The sequence below is a fragment of the Astyanax mexicanus genome, chromosome 17 (genome assembly GCF_023375975.1).
Source record: "Astyanax mexicanus isolate ESR-SI-001 chromosome 17, AstMex3_surface, whole genome shotgun sequence".
In the NCBI taxonomy this organism is placed as follows: Eukaryota; Metazoa; Chordata; class Actinopteri; order Characiformes; family Acestrorhamphidae; genus Astyanax; species Astyanax mexicanus.
In genome coordinates, this window is record NC_064424.1 from 44,793,746 (window position 1) to 44,812,768 (window position 19,023).

At 38.9% G+C, this 19,023-nt stretch overlaps 1 protein-coding gene and 1 long non-coding RNA gene across 10 annotated transcripts in view; one reads left to right on the top strand and one right to left on the bottom strand.

The window, feature by feature from the left end:
* Positions 1–19,023, top strand: part of vav2 (vav 2 guanine nucleotide exchange factor) — a 280,115-nt gene that overhangs the window by 247,417 nt on the left and 13,675 nt on the right. For all 7 annotated transcript variants that reach the window (XM_007253942.4, XM_049466143.1, XM_049466144.1 and 4 more), the window contains exons 10-13: positions 10,800–10,899; positions 13,985–14,080; positions 17,459–17,527; positions 17,717–17,803. In XM_007253942.4, the coding sequence (XP_007254004.3) occupies positions 10,800–10,899; positions 13,985–14,080; positions 17,459–17,527; positions 17,717–17,803 (352 nt within the window). The remainder of the gene's footprint in view (positions 1–10,799; positions 10,900–13,984; positions 14,081–17,458; positions 17,528–17,716; positions 17,804–19,023) is intronic.
* The window catches only part of LOC111193949 (uncharacterized), a 37,284-nt gene continuing 20,419 nt past the window's right edge, over positions 2,159–19,023 (bottom strand). For 2 of the 3 annotated variants that reach the window (XR_007425001.1, XR_002650828.2), the window contains 3 exons: positions 18,634–18,696; positions 13,964–14,056; positions 10,894–11,498 (listed from right to left, as the gene is read on the bottom strand). This is a non-coding gene — a long non-coding RNA (uncharacterized LOC111193949). Of the gene's footprint in view, positions 2,435–10,893; positions 11,499–13,963; positions 14,057–18,633; positions 18,697–19,023 lie in introns of those variants that run through there. The other variant, XR_007425002.1, reaches the window with a different exon arrangement.

Here is a 19,023-nt window from a genome sequence, read left to right on the forward strand (position 1 = left end):
AACACGTTATTTAAAATACTGCTCCCAGCTGCAGGAGAGCTTTTACTGTAAAACCTCCAGATCCCTTAACAACAGACGCACTGTAAATACAGTCACAAACTTCTAATTCTATAGAAAGAAGTTGAGATTTTGTGAAGGAGTCCAGCTTTCTCCTGGATTGATTAAGTAGCCAGATAATACACTGCTATGAACAAACACTATCTCTGCTGCTCCATGCTGTTTACACACTAAGAGCACAGTATGTGCAGCACTCACTGCTCACATCTGTACTGCACATCCCTATTAAAAAACACTGTGTTTGAAAGCGCACAGATATACACACTGAAACTCATAATCTTCTCACTATATTTATTTTCTCGCTCCTTCGCCAGACAATTCTGACCAATCAGAGGAGACATGTGCTCACGTGGTTTAGGTTTTTGTGCCTGTGTGAAACCAAACCAAACAGAGGGAGAAACACTCCAAATAAACTCATTAACTCGTCAACTGATCCAAATCATAGAAATGTGTGAAAACGCCCTTTTATACTTTTTTATACAGAAATCCTTACAACCAAGCTGAGATGTTTACAATAAAGTTTTTTTCATGCATTTTCTCATACTAGTATATACTAGTATTTTAATTGACACCACTAATACAAATATAATAGCATTTTACATTTCTTACATTCATTTTTTTATTTACATTTAAATATCCACTATAAAAAATCTTGTGTTTTAAGAAGAAGAAGAAGTGCGATTAATCTCAGTTAATCACAGAATATTGTTGTTGCATTATCAACCAGCTGTTGTTGATATGTTGAGACAGGTGAAGTAAAAAACATTAAAGACCTGATTCCAGTGGCATCTGTTAAAGGGCGTTGTCTTAGACAGGAAGTGAACAGGTGAAGTTGTGAAGGAACAAACTATGATTGCTAGACTATTGGGTCAGAATATTACCAAACATCAATTAGGTATTATGAGGTTTTTTTTTAGGTTAATAAATGTGTGTATGCACGTGTGTGTGTGTGTGTGTTTCTGAGTGTGTGAGTATGCACAAATGTGTGTGTGCGTGTGTGTGTGTGGCACAGTGTATGATCTGATTGCTGGAGTGTGATGCTGGAGGTGTGTTCTGTTCTTTAAAAAGCCTCAGCTAAAGAATAGGGTGCGGGCGAGGCAGCAGCTCCATTGTTTCAGGGCGTCAGTTTGCATAGGTAATTGGCTCATTAGAGGACTCTGTGCTGAGCCCTGAGGGCTGTGTCCTGTGGAGCTGGCGTGACAGTCCCGCCTCTCGCCTGCGCTCTTTTCTTTATCTAACTCGGAGCCACTGATCTGATCCAGCCGCCCTGCCACGAGATCCTGAGCTAACACCACACAAATGATCGAGGTTGTGTGCCCTTTTCTGAATGCTTTATTTAAACAAACTAAAAAGTAACTATTTTATGTTATTACATATTTTTCTCTTTTGCAATAAAGTACAGTTAGATTTATGGTTAAACTAATAATTTGTATGAGCTGTCTATTTATGAGCTGTATAACTAGCAAAAAAAAAAAAAAAAAACTATGCTAAAAAGAACAACCTGCCTACAATAACACCTGGCAGTGGCTTTATGATGCTCTGGGGTTGCTTTGCTTTCTCTGGCACTGAAAACCTGTAGCGTGTGGAGGATTCAATCAAGTACCAGGAAATCCTACAAGAAAACGTTGTGTAAGTTGAGGAGGCTGAAACTTAAGCATCATTAGCCCTAAAAACAGTACAGAGATCCCACACATACATATTTCTTTTAGAAGAAGTCCTGGAGGATTCTGGAGTGGCTGTTGCGGAAGTGGCTCTGAGTGCTAATATACTATATTTCCAAAATGATTCGCTTTAGCCATCCTTATCTTCAAACTCAGGTTCCAATTACTTCAATGGCTACAAGTGTTTAAAATCAAGCACTAAGACATGCAATCTGCTTCTACAATCATTAAGAGCTCAGTAAACTCCAGAGTAGTACCGTTATAGGATGCAGTTCTTGTGCAACAAGTCCAGTCGTGAAATTTCACTACTCACTACTAAATATTCCACAGTCAACTGTCAGTGATATTATAACACAGTGGAAGAGACTGGGAACGACAGCGACTTTCTGCGGTCACTACGATCACTACACACCTCCAAACTCCATGTAGCTTCAGAGTTCATCATCACTACACACCTCCAAACTTCATGTAGCTTCAGAGTTCATCACTACACACCTCCAAACTTCATGTAGCTTCAGAGTTCATCACTACACACCTCTAAACTCCATGTAGCTTCAGAGTTCATCACTACACACCTCCAAACTTCATGTAGCTCCAGAGTTCATCACTTCACACCTCCAAACTTCAGGTAGCTTCAGAGTAGATCAAGAAGAGTAGAGAAACTCATGGAATGGAGAGTTTTCATGGCCGAGCAGCTCCATCCAAGCCTCAAATCACTAAACACAAAAAGGCAAGCAGATACTATTTGTGTAAGTATAGTCTTTATTAAGAACTGTACTAAAATAAAATATTATTTGGCTAACTCATACCTCAGTATGTCATGGCATTATCAGCGTTAAGGCCAATTTATACTTTTTCATCGAACCTACGCCATACCCTACGCGTATCCATTGGAATATCCTGGAAGGTGCAGCGTAGGGTACACGGCGACGCATAGGCTAGGGCGTAGGTTCAACGCCAAAGTATAAATTGGTCTTTTATTTATTTCAGTCATCTACCACTTAAAAGAAAAATTTAACCCTTTTTATCTTGTTTTTTTTCTGAGATTAAAGGATGCCCTTAAGTGTGCTTTAAAAAACACATCCATTGTGCCACAGATCTGCATATGACAGAGAATGGTCATATTTCCATTTGGTGACATTAGGCATAATGGAGCTGTGATTATTTTTGGTAGATTATTCATTCCATTAGCGCAGGGCCGCGTCATCCATCTTTGCCATTCTGCTGGTGATTGACATGTTTCTGTGTTTCATTATGAAGTGTGTGCTTCTCCTTCTTCTTCTGCTACAAAGAGGTAAATGGCCAGGGGATTCGTCCTGCCTCACACCTGCTGTGCTCCACACCTCCATCCCCGGCTCGGAGGACCCGGCTGGCTTTAATTAATTTTGTTATCTCCTGTTGTAAGTCCCGCTGACCTTTTGCAGCGATGCGTTCCTCAGAATGAAATGAATGAGAAGCTTTGGACGATGCCGACTGGCTGAATGGCAGAGAGGAAATGCCAGTGTTTTTTGAAAATGCCTGTGTTCAGAGAGGGAGGAGAAGAAGAGAAGAGGAGGATAGGGACTAGACGAGCGTACGCTACAGTATTTCACCATGGAGAACGTCGTGAAGTGCCGGGAAAGGTCACCCAGCACTTAAAGAAGATTCACACTGCGCAGTCCATCCATTTAAAAGACTCATTGGGAAACACTTTTGCTGCCGCTGGAGCCGAGGCTGCATCAGAGTGTTGTTAGCCGCCGGGCCGCGGCGTGGGAGCTGGAGTCTGTTGGCTGTTTTTAAGCGGAGGTGAGGGGTTTTCAGTGCCTCGTGTCAGAGCCTATTACCTCGCTCTTTGCCTGTCACTTCTGCTTTACTGTGAGCGTTCCTCTGCAGCCCCAGTCTGATTCCACAGGCCGACAGAGGGCTTTAGGGGGAGTGTTTAGACGAAAATTGTGTTTTCTCTGAAATAGCATGCATGACAGACCTCCCATAATGAGAAACCTGTGTGAGAAATCCGGCAGCAGCAGCAGAGGAAGAGTGAATTTAAAGAGTGTGTGTATGTAGCAGTAGCAGAGGCTATCACCCAGGGGATGATCACACTTACACTTACAGGTACATGCCTCCAGCTATTATTAAACTATTCAGTCAATTATACGTTTAATTAATAACCTATACCTGTTGCTGACATCTACTAGTGCATCTCAAAAAATTAGAATATCTTTGAAAAGTGATTTTATTTCAGTAATTCAGTTCAAAATGTGAAACTCATGTATTAAATAGATGTATTAAACACAGAGTGATCTATTATAAACATTTATTTCTTTTTTGTTGATGATTATGGCTTACAGGCAAATCAGTGTCTCAGAAAATTTGAATATAATATAAGACCAATCTGCATCTACATAAAAGTTGTCAGTAGCAGAGGGAAGCTGTAAGATATGAAGTGCTGTAAGATTTTGTGGGAAAACAAAACCACACTGACTTAAGACTTGATAATAAAACACAGTGGATCAACACCAGCAGATGACAGACATGTCTCTCCAAACCATCACTGATTGGTGGAAACTTCACACTAGACCTCGAGCAGTTTGGACTGTGTGTCTCTCCACTCTTCCTCCAGACTCTGATCCCTTAATTTACTTTAAATGAAATGTAAAATTTACTGATGATCAGTGATGGTTCGATGGAAAATTGAAGCTCTATCCAATATTTTTGGGCTGAATGCAATCAAATTCTTACAGCAATGTTACAAACAAATCTAGTAGAAAATTTCCCTGGACTGTAAAAACAAATATCCCAACAAAAGTGGATTTTTTTTATTTTTTATTTTTGGGATAAACTGTTTTACCCATATATTTGTAATATTTTTAATAATAAAAGTGCTGTTACCGCTAGAATAAGACATTTATAACAGAATTAAAATTTAAAAAATTGGCGTACACACATGGACAAAAATGTTGGCACCCTGGCCCCTCGGTCAGTGAAATGTAAAGTATTTGTAAGGTATTGTGATGCTATACTGTAATGCTCATTCTTACTCTCAGTCTTATCCTGCTTCCTTCCTGCACTTTCTCTCTCTCTCTCCTCCTCCTCCTCCTCTCATCAGAAGTGCTTGCAGTATGGAGAACCTGAGTTGTCTAAAGTGCCAGAACATGTAGCGCGAGAGAGAGAGAGCTCCTCTGGCTCCATCACATGAACATTATGGCTGAAAAAATGTCGCTGAACTCCTTCGCCCTTTGCGGTTGTCAGAATGCAGCATTTTAACGCGGGTCGTCTTCTAAAGCCAGTATGACAGCAGTGTCACAAATCACAGCGTTTCTTATCATTTCAGCACCTTTAACTTTTGACACAGGAACTGCTGAGGGGGTGGGGTGCTAGGTGGGTGGAGGCGTGTGTGCTGAGAGGATCCGGGGCTGAAAGCTGCGGCGCTGGCTTCTTAGAGAGCGCACTCCCCGTGGCGTGTAGCAGTGTAGCAGGGGCTACATGCTGCTCATGGCCATCGACGGGCTCCTATTCTGAGCGTATGAGCTCACATGATTGATAGCACTTTAATGATCTCCATTAGCTGCTATTATGTGTGCTGCATTCAGCATGTGAGGCCTGAGTATGAGAGAGCGTGGGCCTGTTAAAGAGGTCTGCAGTGTGAATACCGTGGTTAAAAATCATTAAATCTTAATGTAAGAAACCCACAGCTCATGTGCATTTCCACACACTGCTGGACTGTAGCGCTGGGCCGTATTGATAAAAGTTAATATTAGAGCTACTCAGAATGTGCATTAAAAATGTGATCTGGGTTTGCTACTCAGTGTGATTCCATACGAGAACGCAGCAATAATAAAGCAGCAAGGATCCCCGCAGCTTTGTGACGGTAGTATTGCCATGGTAAGCTGATGTGCCAGAAGTCAGTGGACAGTAAGTAGTGTGTAAAAGTGCTCTTAGGTTCAGTGTCAGTTTTTACATGTTCCTTTCCTGCCATGTTTACTTACATCACGTCTGCACAGGGACGTGAAACGTGCAGTGTTTTATATATGTGGTGAAAGTGTTTACAGTGAGCAGGAAGGAGGAGGTCAGGAATTAACTAGCAGTTTTCTGGCTAGCTTCATTTACATGTTAAATTATAGGACTGAGTCTAAAATAACACCACCACATATATAATTATAAACTCAGTTAGGATGACTGAGACAGTACGCTTTACTTATTCAACACACACTGCTGAGAGTAGCAGCAGCACTGTGATCAGCATGCCTGGCCCTTCTATTAGCTTTAGCATTAGCCCTAATTACTGCTTAAGTGTGCTTTAGTATTACAATTTTAGAAGACACCTTCTCATGTTTTTAAAAGATTCTATTGTTTTATGTTGAAGTAACTGTCTGTACTGTCAAGGAAAGACTTTCTAATAGATTTTGGAGCATGATTTGATTTAGTGATGCTCTGTTATAAAAATGAAAACTAACAAAATGAAGCATTCATCCAAAGGTAGAATATTATATACTGAACACTTTTTTTTTTGCAAAGCTTTTTAAATTTTTTCCACTTTTTTCCCACTTGAAATAAAATAGCCAAAATGTAAACTACCATTTAAGAATATTTATTTAACTTAACATTTTTAGCATCCAAACAAACATACCAACAAAGCTCAATACCATGTTTTCCTACAATATACATTTTGCAGTGTTGACCCACACAATTACCAAACTGTGCAGAGGGCTTTTATTTTGAAATGAGTGATGTAGGCCCAACAGCTGGCCCGTACAGTCTATAATCCAGCTTGGGTTTGGGCTTGTGATGTGGAACTTGTGGAGGTCATGGAGGATTTTATTTTCCAGCAGGACTTGGCACACTGCCCAAAATATCAGCTGGTCTTATATAATATTCAAATTTTCTGAGACACTGATTTTTGAGTTTTCATTGGCTGTAAGCTATAATCATCAACAATAAAAACTTTTCAATTATTTTGAGATGCGCTAGTATATATATTTGTATTGGTTGGTGCTTGGTGCAGACAATTAGTTTATAATGACTTCATAAGAAAGGTCATGGTCAAACAGGGCACTAGGTAAAAAAGTTTTAGTACCAGTAAGAAAGGTCATGGTCAAACAGGGCACTAGGTAAAAAGTTTTAGTACCAGTATTAAGTCCTATAAGCCCTTAGTTTCCTCAGAGTGTCCATGACTGGCTGTGTGGAAAAGGCCAGCATGGCCTCAGGCTGAAAGCATCTGTACAAGAGTTCTGTACATAACAGGCTTTACTGGGATAAACGCTGTATATAATCCTCTCCTGTACTAAACTTAAATCTCTCATTTCTATATACTTTAAATCCCTGCCTCTACAGAGATAGTGTGCACATTTCCACACATCCACTTTCTAGTTATTTTTAACATGACAGTCATGATACTGATCCTTGCTATATTAAAGTACATTTAATATATAAATGATGAAGTACGTACATTCTTATCATTTTATCCCAGTGTTCCATGGTAATTTTCTATACAGGGCTTATGACTTTATTACCTCTCTCGCTCTTTCTCCTCTTTCTCATTGTACTTTATGATCCACCCCACATATTTGATCTGAAAATTGGCTCGTAAAAAAGACCTTCATGTCCAATTATGTCTGTGACATCTGTTATTACAGCTAATTCGTGACACCTGCCCCTACATTTTCTGTATTCTGCTGAATCTGTGTTGTGACTCGTAATTGAACAGGACTCCCATTAATCTTCATCAGTCCTTCTCCTCGAGGAGCACAGCCGTCTCTCTCGCTCCACATCAGCTCTTAATCAGGACTGCTTAGCTCAGGGGCGAGGAGGTCCTGGCAGGGAGCAGAGCAGCTGGGAGGCACTGAGAGCTCCACTGGGGCTCCTGGTCCATCGTGAGCCAGTTCTTCAGTGGCACTGTGAACTTTACTATGTATAGTGGGACAGCAGTCTGTTGACCATGAGGTGGGACGACTTCAGAATGCGCACACTTGTGTAAGTTAAATTAAGTTAGATTATCTTGTGAGTGAGGTTAAACAGTGGGCAGTATGCTCATGGCAAGGTGGCCATGATAATAATGGCAAAATTATTAAAGTTGGAGTGAGACATGATATTGGGTGCCAGAGGGAACAGATATTCTATATTATATTATCTACAAGATAATCTACTGTTTCTCTTGAGAAGCGCACCATAGAAGACATTACCACCCACAGTGGACAGCACAGTACGTGATAATGATCGTGACTGGCAGTGTCTGGATAGAATTGTTCCTTTAAACAGACATCTCAGAGGCATCTCTGGCAGCAGTGTAGTTGAATCAAATGATGCAGCAGCATAAACTAATTTTTGATACTGTTAATTGAGGTGTCTGGTCATTTTGTATGAAATGGTTGATGGTCTGATTGTTTAAAAGTGAATGCAGCGTGAAGTTGCTACTGCTGTGGACGCTGATCACTCAGTAGCTAGCTATGCTAACTCAACATTAACATTACTAGTGCAGCTCAAAAAATTAGAATATCATTGAAAAGTTACTTTATTTGAGTAATTCAGTTTAAAATTTGAAACTGTGAAAATATATTATATAGGTGTATTACACACACATAGTGATCTATTTTAAGTGTTTATTTCTTTTATGAAAACTCAAAAATCAGTGTCTCAGAAAATTAGAATATTATATAAGACCAATTGGTACTTTTAGCAGTGTGGGCAGTGTGCCAAGTCCTGCTGGAAAATGAAATCCGCATCTCCATAAAAGTTGTAGCAGAGGAAAGCACGAAGTGCTGTAAGATTTTTTGGGAAAACAAAACTGCACAGACTTTAGACTTGATAATAAAACACAGTAATGTGTAAATGAATTATGTTATGTTATTAGTATTATCACTGTATATCAGTGGCATAAAATGCTCCTAAAATGACAATAATTTTGTGTATATCAATTATTTTTGGGACAATGTATCATCCAAAGCAAAAATAAGTAATCGTGAAAGGCCTAGTGGAGAGTGTATGTTTTTTAATTCTGGGTTCCCATGATATTTATGCTAAATTGTTCTTACAACAAAACACATCAGCTTTGGAGGAGGACATTTTTGTTTACCACAGCCGCAAAAGGGGCCGTTTTTGAAAACACCATTAATTTTCCTGTCTGCAGAAATGGCTTTGTGTTTTTACAAAATGACACTCGACCTGCGAGGTCTGTCGACTGCCGCTCTGTTGTCCTTGTGGCTGAATGTAGTTTGTAATGAGCTTCCCCACCAAGTCTGAGCAAATAATAGATTCAGATTTGAGCAGTCGGCCCGGATTTAAGCAGATTTTTGTGCCAGTGTCGTCTTTAACTCTGTTCTCAGTCCAGCCTCTCCAAAAAGCTTCAGTGTGGCACTGCTCATCTTTAGTGAGGATCTTTCAGAGCAATAATTACGCTCTGTCATGCAAACTTCGCTCAGAGCAAGACCATGATTAAGAGGCAGGACTGCCAAAAGTGTCCAAGCATTTTGCGGTTGCCAGCTATGCCAATGCCCTACTTTAATCAGAGGCGAAAATCTGTGCCACACGTGGTGCCATCCTCCAGGCAGGGGGACTCTGATCTGCTTCCAAGCTGAGCTGATCTGTGTCAGTGGTCCATTGTGGAATCTAATAAATGTTCATCTGATATTCTCAACAGCCCAAATGAATGTTTAAGAGACTGTCTTCAAAAGGGTTCATTCAAATCAATTAAGATCAATTTCACTGCTGGAGGGATTCATTGTTGCGCTGCTTTTATTACTGTGCTTTAATATTTGTTACCGATTTACTTGATATGTGGAAAAGAAGATGAGTCATAACCTTTTGAACTCAGTGTAAATGAGTGGCATTTTTCAAGCTGCAAAGCAGAGATTTGCTTAGTATAGTTTATTAAACGGGCACTAATCTCTTTGATTTTAGCTGACTCTACCATCAGCTCTAGTTTGAAAAAAGGATAAAAATGGGAGGGGTACTTTAGGAGGGGTGATTTATGGGTTTAGAGGCGGGGCAGGAAGGAGAGCTGATTGGCTGAGCTGGAGCAGTAGCAATGCACTTCTGATAGCGGTGAGATACAGATGAGTGAACCTCAGCAGGGGGGGTGGTATAATTGGTTGACTGATCTGCATATTGTGATGTGTCTGCGAACCAAAGTACACAGAAACATCATCTACACCTATAGCACAGTTGAACCTGAGAGGGCGCTGAAATTACCACAGTACATAAAAGCGTTTTTTAAAGGTTAGAAAATGGACTGGTATATTTCATTACTTCAAAGGAACACATTTCAGATATTAATGGAAAAAATATGGTTTAGGGTTTAGGGCCTCTTTAATAGATAGTACATATTCAAAGAAAAAAGCTAAATCTTATGAAGAATTAACTTACATTGAATGGCTGAAAGGTTTTGCTTTCCCTTGTGAAGTTACAGAAAAAATGAACCCCTTAATCACTGTTTTATTTAATTTCCATTGTGACAGTTTACAAATTTAAGCCACTAATCCATGTAGTCTGCCTTTACAGACATTAAAAACAGTCTAAATAAAGAGTTAGTCCAAGGCAAGGTAGGTAGTAGTAGCTGGATGTTGTGGCGTTGGTCTGAAGTGAGTAACAGTGAGCCCAACAGTCAGTCTTCCATGAGCAGTCATTTACTCTCTATTATTTGTAGTCATTAATTAGTTATGGTTAGATTTATAGAGTGCAGAGAAGGTAAATTGACAGTCAGATTGTGGTAGTTCTGTAAGTTCTATAACAGCATAACTAAAACGAGAGAGCCAGAAGGTAACATAGACATGAAAGTATCCTGAGACACTCTAGTGTCCCTCTGCTTTTCTGTCCACAAACTTGAGTAAATTACAATTACCTTTGTTCATTTTCTAGGTAGACATAAGTTAAATGTATCATGGGAAAGTAGAGTGCAGTTTTTATTTATATGCTGATTTTTTACAGTTTGAAAATACATAAAGTGCGTCATTAATACATTTTCAGAAGTGCATTGTCTGTATAAAATGTGTTATAATTTCATTTTAAATCACTGCATAAAACACTAATTAACTGATTACTAAATTCAAATACTAAATCCTGGCAATGCATGTGATATTTTTTAACTCTGACTCCAAATGTTCTCCATAGGCTCCTGATCTACGGTCAGTACTGCAGTCATATGGAGCACGCCCAGAAGACCCTGGAGGAGCTCATCGTCGCACGAGAGGATGTGAAGAGCAAAGTGGAGGTAAGCTCTCTTACCTTCAGCCTCTCCTGCCCTGTCCTCCTCGTGCCCCTGATCAAACTCATTAGCTTTATCAGCTCAGTGGAGATACAGCCCGCCTCTTATCCATAAATCATTGAATCTGCTCAAGTGCACTCGAGGCAGTGCGATGCAGTTTTGTCTTAATCAAGTTCCTGCTGTGCAGACTTATCGACTCTAGGATGATGTTTAAACAGTCTGATAGCTGGCGATGATCCAGCTCCAGAGGATGTCAGAATTCTCCTTTGTCCTAATGCCGCTCACCGCGTGTGTCTGAATTATCTGACGAAAGAAAAACTGGCACTGGATGAGACATCGTCGCTCCAAGCCAAACATCTTCCCTAAAATCTTCTAAATTTAGTGGAGCTATACTGGAGCTATGTAAAGAGTTAGCAGTGACCTATTTACCAGAGCGGCTCTGCAGAAGTCCCAGTTGCTCTGAGCGGACCCAGAGGCACATATGGAGCTCCCACTCTGCTTCTTAGGACAGTGCAGGAACGTGAGCTACTGCTGTCATCTTCTCATTCTCCACCTCCTCTTTCTCCTCTTCTCTCTGGAACTACTGTCTGTGCTACTTTGAACTCCTGTGTTCAGAAGGGAGCATTTTACACCACACTTTAAATGACATTTTTCAGGACATAAAAAAAAAAATAGGGTAAATATACTATGTGCTCTATATTACACCCTGCGCAAGGTGTGTTGTGATGCTCATTGCGATCTTACACACCACCAACAGTCCATTTTTAAGCTTTACATCTGCATTGTTTCAATAGCAAAGACGCTTGTGAATATATATATCTTTGCTGACAGACGTGGTGGTCTCGAAAGTGAGGTGTGTTCAGTTAAACAAAAAACACATGCACGCCACTGATTGATTAGAACCTAGACAACAGACATTTATTGCTATCTTCACAAAGCAGGCATGCCATATGCTCTTAGCGCCCATACACCCCCGTTCATTACACACACACACACACACAAGGACACGCAACAGTACACAACCCCTACTTTTATATCAACAATAAACAGAATAAAATAACTGTTGCTTTAAATTAGCTGCTCACACACTTTCACAGTGTGAACAAGTCAGTTTTCTCTGGTGAGAAGCACAGAAGCTCTGCGGCATTAAAATACCAATCTGCCAAAGTCAGAGCACACCTGGCTCTTAAAGGGAATGGGTAGTGACACGCTGGTTGGTTTATTTCAATGTTACTCCCATTGTTTGTGCCTTCACAATACTAAAGGCACAATGATGCATCCTAAATCAAGCTTCACGGCTCGCCTATTAATCACTAAAATAGGATAATAATAACAATAATAATAGCAGTTCTTTTGTGGTTCTTTGGGGTTCTGACCATTGAAGAACAGTGTAATTTTAAAGTGCTTTTTTGTGGTCAGTAGAGCTCATATAATTGACGTTGATTGTAGAAACTGAAAAACAGAGATGGTGCTAATGTTATGGCTCATCAAAGAATTATGCAATTTCTTTTTATTTCTATACTACCCTGAGAACAACAGAAAGATGTTCTTCTGCCTTCACTGCTAATCTTGGATTACATTCAGCAAACCAAGGCCACAGTAATGCTATTGTCTCATAGTCAGAGCCAGCAAGGACCACACCAACTGCATCCAGCTATAAAGTCTGGGATCAGCTGATCTGAGGTGGCTATTATATCTGGCAAAGATTAGAGTGGATTAGTTTGGAGGAAACTACAGAGACTGAGATTGTTGTCTGCGTGCGGTTGACACACACACAGATGGGTATCAAATGGCTATCTGCCACATGAGGAGGGCTGTATAATTGGACTGGCTTTTGCGCTGCAGTACACTGCACTCAGAGTGAAGAGCCTCTTACAGTGGATTAAAATCAGAATCTTGTCCTTTAAAGAATATAACAAACACTGATTATAATTCTGTTGTTATGAACTTCCTCTTTATTCAGTGCTAAATGTCAAGAACACTACTTCATAATCTCCTCTTCACATGTAAGTGAGGAGGTTTGTGGTCATGAAGATAATGATCTGCACAAATGCATCTACTATAGAGGAAATGGTACATTTTAGAGGCGTCTTGATCTGATAGTTTGAACACCAATCAGTATTTTAATACTGAGACTCAGCTGATATCAATCTGATCTGATCCAGTTATTTTTATAAGTAGTGTTGATTGATTTTGATCCAATCTGATCTAAGAGTCTTAATGCTGAACGTCTCCTCATATCAAAATACTGAGTCAGCTGATACCAATCCGATCTGATCCAATTATCTTTGATTAGTCTTGACTGATTTTGATCCAAGTGTCTTAATGCGAGGTTATGACTAACATCAATCCGATTTGAGTGTCATAATACTGAGTCATCTGATATTAATCCAATTTAATCCAATTATTTTTAATCTGATTCTGATATGAGTGTCTTAATGCTGAATGTCAACTATTAAACCGATCTGTGTATCGTAAAACTGAGTCAGCCGATATCATTCCCATCTGGTCCCAGCCGATTTTGTTCCCATCTGAGTATTTTAATCTCAGTGTTGCCTAATATAATCGATCCAGTTTGAGTATCTGAATGCTGAGTCAACTGATATTAATCCAATCTGATCAGAGTATCTAAATGCTAAGAGTCAGCTGAAATCATTGATCAAATCATTCCGATCTGATATGAGTATTTTAATGAGTGTTGTCTGTTATCCATTCAATTCAAGTATTTTAATGCTGATTGTCATCTGAGATGTGAGAATCCTAATTGGTTTTGACTCATTTTGATCCAAGTATCCTAATGATGAGTGTTGGCCAATATCGATATGATCGATATGATGAGTGTTGGCCGATATTGACCCCTTCTGATCAGAGTATGTGAAGGCGACTGAATGTATCTGTAAAATTGTGTCGGATGTCGGCATAATTGGCGCATAAAGTCAGATTCTGACATTGTGGAACACTGAGCACAGACATGGACATTTTTGTCATGTTTTTTCTGTAAAAATCTCTACAAATGTGTAACTGTACAGATGAGTGTACAGTATTGGTGTGAAGGTGATTTACTGATTACCTGTTTCTTGTGTTCCTGCAGGAGTGCACCATGAAGGTTCAGGAGGGGAAATTCAAACTCCAGGATCTGCTGGTGGTTCCAATGCAGAGGGTCCTGAAATACCACTTGCTACTAAAGGTTAGTGCATGATGCAGCATATATATTTTAACACCACCATCATACAGTGCACACACATCCATTTAACTAGTGTCTAATGCAACTATTGAACCCGCATGTCTCTTCTGATGTTTACACTGTATGTAATAGTGTAATAGTGGGAAAATGGTTAGAAATGCATTAAAAAATGTTTAGGCCAACAATCATAAAACAGTGTCTCAAGCATTGTAAAGTTTTCATGACATTGCTGAAGCAACTATTTGACACCCAAGACAGTTTTTTCAATTGCTTTTGCAATAATAAAAAAACTGTTTTATTAATTCTAATGAAACTGCTTCTACTCTTAAAGAACTCCATTCATTGGCACATTAGTACACATGTCTATACTTACCAGAGACTTAATAATTTGACTATCAACCCATTCTGACAAGTATCATTTGCCATTTATGTAGCAAACTGTGATAAGGTCATTTGTTTCAAGAACATTCTGTCATTCTTAATCTGTGCAATTCTGCGAGCTGCACAGATTTCTGATGAGATTGGCATTTGTAATCAATTAATTTGAGCTGCATTATGCCAGTTTGACAAGCTAGGTCAACAGAAGGTTGGATGCTGCTTGAGACACTGTATTAAACAAACTTGAACATCGAACAATCCAAAACAGTGCTGCTACAAAATAAAAGACTTTCAGTGACTTTTATTTTTGTAAAGCAAAATTGTGTAGCATTTCTACCGAATAATAGCATCTTCATAGTCATTGTGACTCTCTGCTGAATATAATAAGAAGAATAGCTTCTCCATTGTTGTGCTCATGGACACTTCTTCGAATTAATGCATTCAGTTACTGTAAGTTACACAGGTTGCTGAAACAGATGGGCAATTGCACACAGAAAACTTGTCTAGTTACTGTAGAAAAGTATTAAAATAGAATCAAACTTTCTGGGGTAGATAAACATGGACCTACTGTTGCCATGTCTTATGCCAGGTATAAGCTACAACGCATAAAGCCCTCCAACAAGCTTTAAAGTCTAGTGAAAGCCTTGATAGTAGCCTCTTGACAGTTACTCCAACAAAAGCAGGATAGAAGCTTGTTTTAATACTTTCAATTTCAGAAAAAATATGAATTAGCAGGTGTCTCAACACTTGTGTCCATATATTGTGTGTAACATAATCCATCATATTTTTATTTCAGTTTTTTTCCACACAGTCAGTTCAATACTTGCCAAAAGATAATATTACAAAACTACAAAAATCAGAAAGAACTGTGACAAAACAAACACCCCTCCTCCTCCCATTATCCATCATATTTGTGTAAAATCCTATAATATTACTATACCGCCTTTGTCCACATGCTTCTGGTTCTGCATCTCTCAGCTTGTCCAGAAATGCATGTTTAAAGTATGTGCTTTAGGGGGCTCTTAAAGTGTAAATTAAACCTTCTGATTTGTAGGGTGAGTCCAGGAGCAAGAAAAACAACTTTTCACATAATGCTGCTTTAAGTATTATTATATTATCCACTTTTTCCATTAGAGCTGTCTTTGTTTGTGTAGATGCTGCTGAGTTGTCTTTTTCTCTATATAAAGTGAAAACAGTGGTACTTCTTTCCACTCAGTCTTTACCTCAGCATAACCTCGCTCCTGAACCTACCACAGAATAAAACATTTAGAGCAGCTTCCCCAGAGCTCTGAAACACTGAGATCATCATAAAGTGTAGCTTGTAGTTTTGAAAAACTTTGTCAGTTAAGATTTTTTTAAGTACAGATCTTCTCAAATAACCTCAGAATGACTTCTCACAAACTAAGAAACTAAGCTAACCTCAGTCTACTCAGTTACTGTTAGACTGTAGCTGAGGCTTTGTATAAAAAGAGACTGTCTGAGCCATGATTAATTCAGCACTGACATACATAATGGAGTTAGAAAGGTTGAATGTGGCCTGGGCGGGAGAGCTGGAGGTGGAGGTGAAGAGAGTGGGTGGTTAAGGGTGGATGCTTGTTTTGGTTTTCTAGACCAGACTCTTCTACTATTATGCTATACAGCAAGTGCTACTGTTTAAATCAGGCATGCTGAAATCATATTATACGCAGCCCATTTCACTCCTTCCCACAGAGTCATGCTGAAGTATTAATAAACCCTGGCCCTGAGGGGCATCACCATGGTGGGCTGTATGAGGGTGTATGTGTATGTTGTTTGTATGTGTTGGGATGATTTATCCGTATGTTGGTGTGCACAAATCCACACACCAACACATTTAATAGTTGAGCAGTTTATGCTGAAAAAGCAGCAATTTGTTAGGGTTTTAAGGACACACTTGCCTACTTTCATCTAAAACCTCATCCAAGTGCTTCAGGGCTGCTGGATGAAGGAGCTCTCAGAGCTCAGCTTTAAGTAGGCGCTAAACAGACATCGCTGTCTTATGGAATTTGAATTTTCAGAACATTCAAAGTGCTGTTTAACAATAAATTGGATTAAGTTATCTCTCAGTTTGGATTAAAAAGATGTTTTTTTCCTGCTATGAGAAAATTCTACTGGAGTAAGAGACACAAGAACACAAGAAGATTTTTATAGGAGTGTTCTAGCATACCTCATATAATTTTCTCCATATTTAGCATAATTAAGCAATAATACACGAGAGGGAGTGCTATAATGTGTAATATTGGCACTGCTGTGCTGCGGTTGTAGGCAGTGTTCGTCCAGAGTCGGAACTAACTGTGGTATAATGCTAATTACGCTGATGTGCTGAACATAATGGAATTGCATTATGTAAATTGATAATTGAGAATTACCTTAGGAGACAATCTGGAGAACTCCCACTTCTGTATTTTTAAGTTGCAAGGTGCTATCTTGTGGGTGAGGTTGAACACTGGGCAGCATGGTCATGGCAAGGTGATGTGATTTATGGGAGTTAATTCGAAACATGATACTAGTTCCACATCCCGGGTATTGTTTGAAGGTATGATGGTAATTTCATATATTAACATGACTGTTAGCCTTATAGCGCTTAGCCTCTCAGAAACGAGGTTTTTATCATCAGTATTCAGGTTAAGTAGTCAGAAACATCTGTACTGAGCTGTCTGATACTCTGTATACTAGTAGAAACTGCCCAATCCTAGTCCCAGTCCTAGTTGACATGTCAGTGTATTAGGGACCTTAATGCTATAGTTGGTTGTATGTTTTTTTATCAAACCATATTTGGATATGACCTTGCTGAACTTTGCTGACCTTGAAATTGCCAAATAGGTTTTTATTTGCATGTTTGCTTACATAAGAATATATCTTCAGATTTTTATATAGTACACTGTGCAAGGACCTGCAATGTGTAAAAGGAAAAAAAACTCTATACAGGATACACAGTTTCTGTGCTGCGTGTTGGGACTCAGTAGTACACTTTTTGCCCCACAGGAGTTAGTGAGTCACTCGACAGACCGACCAGAGAGACAGCAGCTAAAGGAGGCCCTGGAAGCCATGCAGGTGAGAGTTAGTCTCAGACTGACCTCTATACACTCATCCAACCCAGTCATACCAACCCAGTGAGAGAGTGTAATCTGAACATTTGGAATAACTGTATGATGACTTCAGGCAGGGAGCGTTTTGAAGGCATATCATTTTGCTATGTTACCGCTGAGTGTTGATCTGCTTTTGCTTCTGCTGCCTTTGAAGGACCTTGCCATGTACATCAATGAAGTCAAAAGGGACAACGAGACCTTGAAGAAAATAAGTGAATTCCAGAGCTCGATAGAAAATCTGGTAAGAGCCTGATTTCTGAACACTTTATCCCTTTAACAGGCATTGTAACCTCAAGGTAGACACCTTTTTGCATTATTATGAAATGTGTACTGCTGATTAAATCCACCGCGTGATTAAAAAATCACCAATAAACAACAATCTTGGAAACTGAAGGTGCAGGAAGCTGCAATCACCACAGCACATGTATGCATAACTCAGAAAATATGAAAAAAAATGTATCATCATTTGGGCTTGAAGGGACCCTTTTTGAGATTCACTCAGGTAGAAACTGCAGACAATGAAAGAAGCAGGTACTAGGTAGAAGCTCAGAAACACCCCAAAAATATCCCAGTTAACACAGACTTCTTTATGATAAATATGATAAATAGCTTTTGTAATAAAAACAATACAAAGTTAAATTGTCATAAATTTTTGATTTGATCCAAAAATGAGCTGATCCATGACTCAAAAACTGTGACTTGATCCGACCCCTGAGATGTAAATGTTAGCCCAACTTAAACACTCCACATGATCATATCACATAGTCTACTGTATGTGTTTAGCTATATATATATATATATATATATATATATATATATATATATATATATGAAAATAATTATGATAAAAATAATTATTTTTGTAATAATGAATTGTGGCTATTTAAAAATATGGTATAAGCAACCAGAACCAAACAGAAACAGTTGTAATTCAAAATGATTTTTGAAAAGACGTAAAACAGTTAACATTTTAACAGCCAGCTTTATGGACTAAGGAAAAAAAGTATATTTATAATAATTATATAATATTATAACACTACAATTAATTATAGTAAAAACTGTACCACTTACCAAAAAAGGACGATCCTAAATCATGGGAATTAGTTCAGTGAAGGTAGCTGTAATCTTGGAAGGCTATTTAAAAAAAAAAAAAAACACATTTTATTTTGATTTGATCACACACCTGACATAGACCATTATCCCCAAGGGTTAGAATCAAATGATCTGATCAGCTGAGGGTGTAGGAGATTTTACCACAGGAGGTCATGCAGCATAATGAGGAGATAATGTAGGCAAAGATTTTTTTTTGTCTAACAATTAAGGTGATGATATAACATGTATACAAATATACAATTTATGTTGTTTTGTAACACAGTAACCTGATTATTCTAGTCCAATTAATGCAGAGGACTGACCTAACTGAGCAATAACTGATTGGGGAGTATCCTCTCCCTAAATGTG